The following is a 10,614-nucleotide window of genomic DNA, read 5'->3' as shown; positions in this document are numbered from 1 at the left end:
TGATATGTTGCGGGCAAAGTGTATATCAAGGACCCATCTCCTTGAGTCTAGAAATGTGCTTCAACTTCCGAACATTGATCAACAACCAGGCCAGTAAAATTTGTATGTGCTACAGGCTACATGTTGCACGGTTTCATCCTTTGAGGTTGCTGCTTAACTTTAGCACATCACTTACACCAAGTTGCATCACAAAAGTATTGTTAACCTCAAGCACTCCAGTTTTACTCCAGGTGGAGAGCATCAATAGCTACACAAATGACCCAGATCAAGAACACAAGATCACACAAGACTGAAGTCGTTAGATACCTGTCAACTTTAACAAGATCATGACTAGAATAGGCTAGCTTTGTAGACTACTTGAAATTCTACTTGGAAACTCATGGTAGTATTTTACTCCAAACAACTTCGTAAGCTGAACAACCCGTATATTTTACTGTATTAAACAACCGCCTGTAACCAATTACCATGAGCCCAATATGCTCCATGACACAACCAGTATGAAATTCATTTGTAGGTCCTCAAATTCACTCTTACACGCCGGTTATTTTAAGCGTTTCCTTTGGGCCACGAGCTAGCCTATGCACCCCGGAAGAACTTTTCATTTGTGGAGGTTGAAAACTTGAAAGCAAAATTGTGGGTTATACAGAGAAGATCTTTGTATAGACGGCACTTTAAAGTAGAATGTCATCATGAAATATCAAATGGGAAGTAGTCATCCTTGGGTAACTGAATAATTGAAGACCTGAAGATGCTGGACATAATGGTATGCTTGATTCAACTTGATAAAAGGCAAAATTAGATTCCTCAAAAGATTGGTCATAGGGCTCTTGATCAAAAACGAAAAAAAGTTTTCAGTCCTTCTGTTAACTTCTGCTAATTCAAGTGGTGATTAATAGTTAGTATTTGATGGACGCGCCATCATCATCGAACCATTTCTGAGCATTAGACTACTTTGTTGTGGCCAAGAGTTCATTGATCACCATTCCAAGGAAGTGGAAAATATGTAAACACGGTGTATCACTTTAAGACTCCTGTCTTAACTGAAATCTTGGTTGAGTATTGGCGCACTAAACTGGTGAAAATCTCCATTTCTTCAGCAAAGATCGCATGGTGCCTCCTATGTTAAGCTCTCTCTCTCTCTGGTATCTTCACCTTTCTGATACCACCCTGTATGATACTTAAGTTCTTTTACCTTGAAATTTCAAGTGCTGGTCAAAAGTTCAAAAGTATTGACATTCACCTTTGATTCATTTCCTGTTAACTTTTGATAATAATTAGCCTGCAGACAACTTTTCAAAACTGTTGAGGTATTGTCAAGAAGTACAAACTGTCACCCTGGTCCAAAATAGTTCAAATAAAAAAAGTACAAGGAACCAAAATGATACATATGATCTCAACTAGCAATAAATCAAACCAGGTTATTTGGTCATGCCCATTGGCAATTGCCCATTGAGCCTGTCCACTTGATGAATCATGAACAAACAATTGACTTAGAGTTAAACTTCAAAGCATAAAGATCAGAAATTTGAGGCTTCAAGGTTCAGTCCAATTGTGCGGATAGTTCGTAATCTGTTGCTCGCAGAGGTAATTAGCTACCAAGACCCAAATATAGTCCAACCATATCATCTTGACCCAACGATACATGAGCATGTTCTGTAACATGACAAGGATCCAATCACCCAAAGCTGAGCCAACCTCAACAACCTTTATTCTCATTGGGTGTCATTGGAATTCATCAAGAGACTACTAGGTATTGGGTACTACCGTCATAAGGTAGTAAAGTATTAATGCTGATAGCTAGTATATGATTCTGATTCCTGAATTCTCAACGCTCGATTCACCATCAATGTTATAACGAGCTTCAACCAATACAACCTCAAGTGATTCGTTCAGCCAAAATCTCAAGTCATAAATACCCTTATTGCGAAGAACCAACCACCGTTAAATAAACAATGAGAATACGGCAATTGTAAGCTTTATGATTCTCAAATCAATAGAAGTGAAGTAGAAAATTATATGGTTCTGACTAATTACTTACGTAATTTTATATTTTCGTGCCCATACAGCAGCCTCAACAACTTGTCTTTCAGGAGGGTTGGCCGAGTGGTCTAAGGCGGTAGACTTAAGATCTACTGGACGTTTGTCCGCGCGAGTTCGAACCTCGCATCCTTCATTATATTTTTGCCATTTTTTTTGCTGCATTTTTATAGCTAAATACTCTTATTTTGTTCCTAAGGCTTGTTTGCTTTTATTTTGAGTTTTGTAGCTCAAGTTTTGGCCCTAAAACTGCCGTTTTAGTTCGGCCGATTAAGAATATGTTTCGAAAAAATGTATGCACCTCAGAAAAAACAATTTGAGTATTTTACAAGGGTGATTCCAAATCTTGAACGTCGTATATTGATCTTGATATGTACCATGATAAGTCTAATATTAATAGAAGCTCTCAGTGAGCTGCTGGTTTTTTTAATTCCAAGGAAACGCTTGAACATTAATGTTAATCCCGCGAGCAAACACTAATAATAGCAAGCAGCTGATACTTTACAAATTAATTGATAATCAGTTGAGATTGCAAGCGTTATATGAGTTTGACCTAGGACATTATTTATTGTCTCTTTAACAGCAATAGAGCATCAACTTGATTATAAAAAGCAGCATCAAATAAAGGTGGATTTCAGTTAGCATCGCGACTATGTATTTTTTGATAAGCGCAAGTAGATACAACTTCTTTATAATATGATCATGATCATATTTAAAGCTAGGTGAATTTTTTAGATGATCGCCTGGGTGTGCTTTTATAAGAATTCATCTTCAAAAATCTTTTAATGGGGCTGCTATCACTATGAAACGATAGATCATGATTATCATACAAATATTTTTCAACTCAGATCTGAACTTTTTCCCTTTTCGGATGACACAATCTGATCACTAGCTGCTGATAATTTATTAAAGTTATAATATATTTACAAATATATTTGTTACAATTATATACGTACTGCTACTGCAACTAGCTAGTGCTGACTGCAGACTAGATTTTTTTTTTTAATGTTAATTTTTAATGTATCTGATGTGTATTTATAATTAAATGCTAAAATAATGTACAAAATATTCACTGGGGACTCAGTGATCTATGACTGATTTAATATAATAATTAAAGGGATAAATCAGAATAAAAACAAATATTAAGAATGTTCTAGTGATCATATTGTGTACTAATTTATATAAAATGTTATAAAATAATGTACAAAATCACTGGGGACTCAGCTGCAGTACTAGTCTTATAAATATATTATATTAATATTACTGCGCGGAATAATTTTAAAATAATATAGCTGCTGAAGTGCCGATGTTCATTTAATTATTATATATTTATAAGCTAATTATATAATTTAGCGTTTAATTACTATCCAGTCGGTGTCGTTATTTGACAGCTATTTATTAATGAATATAGTTAATACCTGTTATTGTTGGTGTTGTGTTACACCTGTTTACTGTTCATTGATTTTCCTTTTCCATGTTGTTTGTCATTTCTTGATTTATTCAAGTTTTGTTGTGGGGTCTGGGGCATTTTATTTTTTGTTGTGGGATCTGGTGCATTTTATTTTTCATTGTGGGATCTGAGGGATTTGTATTGAGTATGGGTACTGGGGGATTATCATTTATCATTGGGTTTTTCATTTCCTTTTTACTTTTTTATCCGGGTTTATTAGGTTCAGTTCTTCATGGTGATTTGTATTCTTTTTGAATTATTTTGAAATAGGGGAACATAATGGAGGTTCTTGCTACATGTTTTCATTTTAAAGGTTTCAATGAGTGAATAGATGTTGAAGGTCAATTGGGAGGACTACATTTAGATGTACTTATGATTCCTGGAAACTTGTGAGAATTGATGAAGTTATGATTTCGGAATTGTTCAGCTTTTGATGATGATGTTGATTAGAATTCATTGCTTGCTTCATTTTCCTGTGTAGTGCGGGAATAGTATTGAGTCAGTCAAGATGCCAATTTATTGGTAGAATAATGTTTTCTTTGATACTAGTCAAAAGTCATAAGAAGTTTACAATGAAACCAAAAAAAAAAAAAAAAAAAAAAAGACAAAAGCAAAAGAACTTGAAACCTAATACTAATAGATCAGTTGATCTCTAGTTGTTATTCCATTCAAACAAATGATATTGATGATTTCAATTGATGATGAAACTGAAAGGCAAGGGCCCTGTCTGATGTGGAAGATGATTCGGTTGTTATTAGATTGTCGTTTGGGGATAATAACGAAGGTGTTTTTTATGGCTGGATCTTTCATTGATAGTTGGTATTAGATTGGAGCTTTTGTGACAATTGAAACTTACTGATTGATTGATCTCAGTCATTTTCACCTATTTTTTCATCTAATTGTCATAAAGGTTTATGGCATGTAGTTGATATTAATCACGTTCTTATTCTTTTTTATATATCCTTTTTATTCTTTTTGTATATGTTTTCTCTATTGTACATCCTGTTTTCTAACATCTGTAGCTCTTTTTTCGACGTTAAATCATATTGTTTGTATTAATCTAATATGGTCACACTAGTGGACCGTGATACCCCTACAACAACAACAACAACAACAACGGAAGAAAGTCAGCAGTAAAACCTCAAAATGAAATGACAAGACAAACATGAATGGCTGTGAATAAAAGTTAGTAATTGAACATAACAATGATTGATCATAAAAAAGAAAAGAACAGGTAAGTGATAATACCAAAAAGCAAGAGCTGAAAATGAACAATGAATGATGAAAAAAAATCTTTGAAGAAAAGTTAGTGACTGAACATCACAATGATTGATCATGAAAAAGAAAAAAACAAGTAAGTGATAATACCAAAAAGCAAGAATCGGGAATGAACAATGAATGATGGATGAATATCCTTGGAAAAGAGTTAGTAATTGAACATCACAATGATTGATCATCAAGTAAAAGAAAAAAGTAAATGATAATACCAAAAAACAAAAATTGGAAATGAACAATGAACAATGAACAATGAACAATGAACAATGAATGATGGCCTGGGGTAGATGTCAACGAAACAAAAGAACACCATTGGGGAATGATATTTTGAAACACGAATTCAAGAATAACAACATATGAGAACAATCATCATTGATTTTATAGAAAAACAAAGAGGCTGGGGGGAAAAGTTCTTCAAAACCATCAGAATCAAGTAAACATAAAAGTCATCCTAGGTTATTTGGAGCGAAAAGTTATAATTATTTCATCAAGAATCCTCCCAAAGTTGTTGATATAAGTTCAAGGTAACAATGAAACCCAAATACTCAACTCAAAAGAACAAGCTCTCAAATCTTTCAATGGGGTAGTGAATCAATGTACTTCCTATCAATCAAGCCCACCACTAACCTTCATAATAGTAACTCATCAACAAGGATAACGTATCGCAAAGGACACTAGAATCAAATGACAAAAAAATAAATTCTTTCTAACCATCAAAGTGAATTGTGCAACCATAAAAATATCAAGGGTCTTGAGAACATGAGCTGTCTACCTGGAAATAAATGATGAATGGAAATGAATGAAAAAACCAACAGTGAACTAAAAGTGAGTGGTAAAAGAATTGAAGGGAATTGGGACTCGACCTTCTTTTAACCTTTTCGACAACAGTTGACACAAAATCCAAAGCAACCACAAAACACAAAAACACAAACCACAAACACCATAGTAATTGAATTATTCTCCTAAGTAATTCATCTTTGTGTACATGACCACAAACGCAAAACAAAGTAAATTCCTATAGGCAACCACAAAAACGGTACACTTCAACCGTTTAACCACAAAAACACCACAGCGTCACTAATCACAAACACAACTATTTTAGCTTTTGTGTCATAGAACCAACAATGCACCACAAAACACAAAACCATCTTCACGAAGCAAACGTACATCAACTAAAAGACTTCATAACATCACGTCAATCGTTGACAATAAACAATTACGCGTCAACAGTCAGCAGTCAGCAACCACAAGCATTAATGCAAATCCATCACAAGCCTATTAGAGATCAGAAGCTTTTGTAACCCAAAAACAATCACTTTTTGATGAATGTAAACGTTTTCAAGTTCAAACTTATTGTTTTGATGACTTTCTCCGTTTTTTTTTTCCAAACACATCGCGAAGCCTTTATATTCATGATAGAAGCAAAAAATTACTAGTCAAGAGTCAAGACCCACATTTCGATGCTCTACAAATCTCAAGTATTGTAAAACCTCATCTAATGGTCGAACTTTCTCTTTACACAGTTATCTTCTTCTCATTAGTCTTAATCAATTGTGCCAATCTTGTAGAAGAAAACGAAAAATTAGGCTCAACTTCACAGAAGCGATCATTGCACAATTCTTGTGCTGTAGGTCTTTTGCTTGCATCAATTGCAAAGCAACTATCCAAAAAGTTTCGACCCTCCATAGACACTGAAGGTAGAATATCCTCTGGAATAGGAGGTGCTGCTTTTGCCTTACCAATTTTAAACATCGCAGTTATTGCTTCCAAATTTGACCAAGGACGACGACCAGCAAACATTTCCAGGACAACACACCCTAAAGACCAAATGTCAACCTTAGCACTGTAACCTTCCCTACTGTCAACAACTTCAGGTGCCATCCAAAAGATTGTACCTTGCATTGACATAGCTGCATCATTAGCATAAATATCATTTGATTTCTTAGAAATACCAAAATCTGAAATCTTACAAACCCCATCAAGATCCAGCAAAATATTATCGGCTTTCATATCACGATGTAAAATCCCCTTTGTATGCAAATATGATAAACCTTTAAGGACCTGAAGTGTCAAAAATCTGATCAATGGTTCTTCAAATTTACCATATAGCCTCAAACATGATGCAACCGAACCACCGGCAACATATTCAAGAAACAAATTGTATTCTTTTTCTGTTTTTTCAAATCCCAAGTATTGAACAATGTTTAAATGATCCAGGTCCTTTAACGTTTCAACTTCTGATCTTAAAGCCTCAATAACCTCAGGAACTTTAGCGTTTTCACTCACTCTTTCAGGTGCTAAAACTTGCTTCACTGCAATCATTTCACCAGTTGTAACATTCAACGCCAAATAAACATTCCCAAAAGTCCCTTTACCAATAAGTTCACCACGAATCCAAGAAAATTGTTTAATTTCACCCTTCTGACTTCTCAACTTACTTAAATATTGTGTTTGATTAGGCTTCACTTCAACAACTTTCTTACCCCACATCTTTGTACTTTGTCTTCTAACCAGGTTGGTGTTTTGGTTGATGGTTCTTCTTATAGATTCCCTTTTTCTCGCCTCACTAGCTTCACGAGCAACAGCACGAATAGTTTTGACCCTATGAGGTTTTGACAATTTCCCGAACCCTTCTTCATCTGATGTGCTGCTGATGACAGTCTTTTGAATTCTAGATGGATCCTTCTTTACTTGTTTATCATTCATAGGCGAAGCCGGTGGAGTTATATCAACAACAGGCTGGTCTAAATTTGCGTTTGGGAAGAATTTCTCAAGATTGTCATACAAAACTTCTGGAGCAGGTCTAACCACCATCTTTGATATTTCTTGAGCAGATTTTTCTTCATTTTCTTTCAAGTCAGAGGGAGCTTTAGCCCAAAAATCATCATCTGAATCATCATCACTCGTTTCATCATCGAGAGCTGGTGCATCATCAAACGAGATAACATTTTCTTGGAATTTATCAGCAGCATTCTTTGAGTTTATTGAGACTTTTCTTGTAAGTGATCTTTTAATTGCATTGTTACGACTCTCAGTGACACTTGTTGAGCTGCTACTTCTGTCATTAAGATCAAATCCTTTTCTCGAAACCGGTGAAACACTTCCTGAACTGCCCTTGTAAGGCTCTGGGATCAGAGTATTACTTGATCCTGGCGTGTAAGAAGCGATATAGGTGCCCTCATTACTGACAGACTCTTTAACTGGTGTCAATAATGGTTTATCAGAATTCAATCTTGACACTTGTCTTCCTAATGGAGGTGGTGGAGCACTTCTTTTAGCAACAAAATTTGACGCACGAGCAAAAGGCGATTCTCTTCTTTTATCAAAATTGATTTCTGGTCTTTCTTGAGGCCTGATAACTCTAAAGGAACTTCTTCTGATTTCGGTATTATTCCTTGCTGGTGGTGGTGAACTGATCACAATAGGCGGTGAGATAGGTTTTGGTGGAGCTGTTTGCGGAGCCGTTGATGATATTGATGGAGTTGAAGCGATAGAGGCCGGTGGAGCAGAATATGTTTTGAAATTCAGATAATCAACATCTTGTGATCTGGAAACGGCATTATCGTAAAAATGCTGTGGTGTATTTGGGTATAATTTATCATCTCCTTTTGTTTCAAATGATTGTGTGTCTGATAAACTGGCAACAGAAGAGCTTGCAATAGATGATATTGTATCTGTTGGGGTGATCAAAACCTTGGCTGAACAATTGGAAAATGACGAGCTTCGTAAGCTCTCCAGAGTAGCATCATTCAAAGCCTCTCCAATTGAACATCCAAAATCTGTCAAGTGAATTGTTGCATCATTGGAGTTGGGAAAAATTGATTTTATCAATGTTGATTTGAACGAGTCCAAGTCAACACATGATCCAACATTAACAGGAACAAAACTTTGGTTATCCTTAGTGACCAAAATATATTTATCCGAGTTATTCTGTTGTGGAACTGGTAAATATTTTCTCTCTATAATGAATGGCTTCACCAAATCATCACTCAAAGTTTTTACAGATTTATTTCTCTCTTCAAATTTAAAGTCCAGTTTCTTGCCTGCTCTTTTGTTGTTATCCAAGGCATTCAAAGATACAGGACTAACAGGCGATGATGTATCCCTCTGAGCAGGCTCCCTGCTTTTCGACCTATCAGTTCTCTTTCTGAATTTACTCAATAGTCCTTTAGACTCATTGTTGTCAGACCTTGACGCCCCATTAGATCTTTTATCATCAGTCTGTTGGGTATTGTTTGAAGAGCTTGATGGAAAAATCGAAGTGAATAATGAAGATTCCGAGGAACTTGATTTTTGATGTCTTCTAAAGAATCCATGAGGGACAGCTGGAGAGACAGGTGAATTTGACCACATGTTTTTTGATGAACTTTCAATTGTTGAGACGGGTCTTCTCTTAGGGTGAACCTTGGGGAGTCTTTGTTGAGGAACACTTGGTGGCTGCTGGTTTGTTGATGGGGGTAAAACTGGGCTTGATTTTTCTTCATTATGATGAAATGTTGGTGCTGAAATAGTGGGCACCAAAGGATCAATACCAGATCTTTGACGAGATCTGAAATTTAAATCTTCAGAGTTGGCTGGATTAGATTCTAGACTATCAAAGGAAGAATTTGGTGAAACGGTTGGTAATGGTGAAAATGCACTTATAGTTGTTGGTGATGTTGGCTTATCCAAAGTTTTTCTCAGCAGATGAATGAATCTCGACTGTGTTGAATCATTGGAGGTAGCTAATTCTAGTTTGAAATTCTTCAAGTTCTGGTAGTTGGTCAATGACAAGAATTTTTGCCCATATAAGCCATGCTTTTTGAATACAGTAGTCCATGATTCGTTGAATTGATTCAACTCTAACCAATATACGACCCTTTCAATAGTCCATTCGTCAGGATTGTTGACAGCCCATGATATTGATGAATTCCTGCTATGTGGTGAATCTCTTGGAGCCACTGAAACTCTTTTTGCTGTGGTATTTTTGATATTAGCAGATGGACTATCTGGGTGATAAGCGGGGCTAGTATTGAAGAAGCTGAATTGGTTGTTGGAACTATCACCAGTGGTATCATAAAGCTCTGCTGTTTTTTCATTAGGTGTAGATGTTTGAATAGTAAGAGGAATCTTTGGTGAGGTTGAGCTTGATGATGAGATCGGTAGCGGAATTTGAGAAGGTGTAACTTCCATAAATCTTGAGTTGTTTGGGGACATGAAGCTTCCAGACTGAGCTGTATGAAATGAATAGTTGCTAACATTTGGGCTGCTATTATTATAAGCAGGTTCTGAAGTAGTGGAAACGATTCTATGGCCATTTGGAGCTATTGGGCTTGGTCCTCCAGAAGCAGCTTCAAAACTAAATTTAGATGCATCACCTTCACTATAAGTTGATTTATCCGCTTTAGATGATGGTGCTGAGGTATTTTTTTCTGATTCAACAGACCTTATACTAGATGAGGATAGTTTTCTAGCTTTCTCTGCTGGAAGATATGGATTGATAGAGTCCTTGTTTATTTGAGACAACTGTTTTGCATTGTTGAGGTAAGGAACTGAATCGATGAGAAAGTCTGGAATCTCGTCATTATTCCCTCCTTTATTCGATTTCTTCTTCTGCATCTCAAAAGGTTCATGGAAGGAGATCTGATCAGCTTTCACTTCTGTTATTGAATACTAATTCTTGTTTGTTTATGTTACGCTCTGATCAAAATGAGAAGTACAGTTTTTCCGCGAATTTTCAAATGCTTAGCCCATTATGAAGGCTGATTAAAGATTGAAATTAAGTGAATTGAGAGTGAAAAAGAAGTATTTAGACAAAGATAATCTCGAAGTATTCCAGCCACAGTTCTAAGAAGCTATTATCTCCCAAGATT

The 10,614-nt window shown here is 35.8% G+C and overlaps 4 protein-coding genes and 1 non-coding gene across 5 annotated transcripts; 2 read left to right on the top strand and 3 right to left on the bottom strand.

Moving 5' to 3' along the window:
• Positions 1 to 53: 53 nt before the first annotated feature.
• Positions 54 to 293, top strand: WICANDRAFT_83942 (uncharacterized protein; the record flags this gene model as incomplete). The annotated part of the gene is made up of 1 exon (XM_019185628.1): positions 54 to 293. One exon carries the CDS (start codon positions 54 to 56, stop codon positions 291 to 293), a length of 240 nt encoding a protein of 79 aa, XP_019039139.1.
• Positions 294 to 1,533: 1,240 nt separating this feature from the next.
• WICANDRAFT_83941 (uncharacterized protein) lies at positions 1,534 to 1,716 on the bottom strand (the record flags this gene model as incomplete). The annotated part of the gene is made up of 1 exon (XM_019185627.1): positions 1,534 to 1,716. The coding sequence occupies one exon, from the start codon at positions 1,714 to 1,716 to the stop codon at positions 1,534 to 1,536; it is 183 nt and encodes a 60-aa protein (XP_019039138.1).
• Positions 1,717 to 2,089: 373 nt separating this feature from the next.
• WICANDRAFT_t72 lies at positions 2,090 to 2,173 on the top strand. The gene has a single exon. It is a non-coding gene; the product is annotated as a tRNA-Leu (tRNA).
• Positions 2,174 to 5,716: 3,543 nt separating this feature from the next.
• Positions 5,717 to 5,910, bottom strand: WICANDRAFT_92008 (uncharacterized protein; the record flags this gene model as incomplete). The annotated part of the gene is made up of 2 exons (XM_019186332.1): positions 5,717 to 5,803; positions 5,848 to 5,910. The coding sequence occupies 2 exons, from the start codon at positions 5,908 to 5,910 to the stop codon at positions 5,717 to 5,719; spliced, it is 150 nt and encodes a 49-aa protein (XP_019039137.1).
• Positions 5,911 to 6,277: 367 nt separating this feature from the next.
• On the bottom strand, positions 6,278 to 7,576 carry BCK1 (mitogen-activated protein kinase kinase kinase BCK1; the record flags this gene model as incomplete). Its single annotated transcript, XM_019185626.1, has 1 exon — positions 6,278 to 7,576. One exon carries the CDS (start codon positions 7,574 to 7,576, stop codon positions 6,278 to 6,280), a length of 1,299 nt encoding a protein of 432 aa, XP_019039136.1.
• Between the last annotated feature and the right edge of the window lie 3,038 nt (positions 7,577 to 10,614).

Source organism: Wickerhamomyces anomalus (assembly GCF_001661255.1).
Source record: "Wickerhamomyces anomalus NRRL Y-366-8 unplaced genomic scaffold WICANscaffold_3, whole genome shotgun sequence".
Taxonomy (NCBI): domain Eukaryota; kingdom Fungi; phylum Ascomycota; class Saccharomycetes; order Phaffomycetales; family Wickerhamomycetaceae; genus Hansenula; species Hansenula anomala.
The sequence above is the reverse complement of the archived record's forward strand: the minus strand, read 5'-3'. Positions and strand labels throughout refer to the sequence as shown.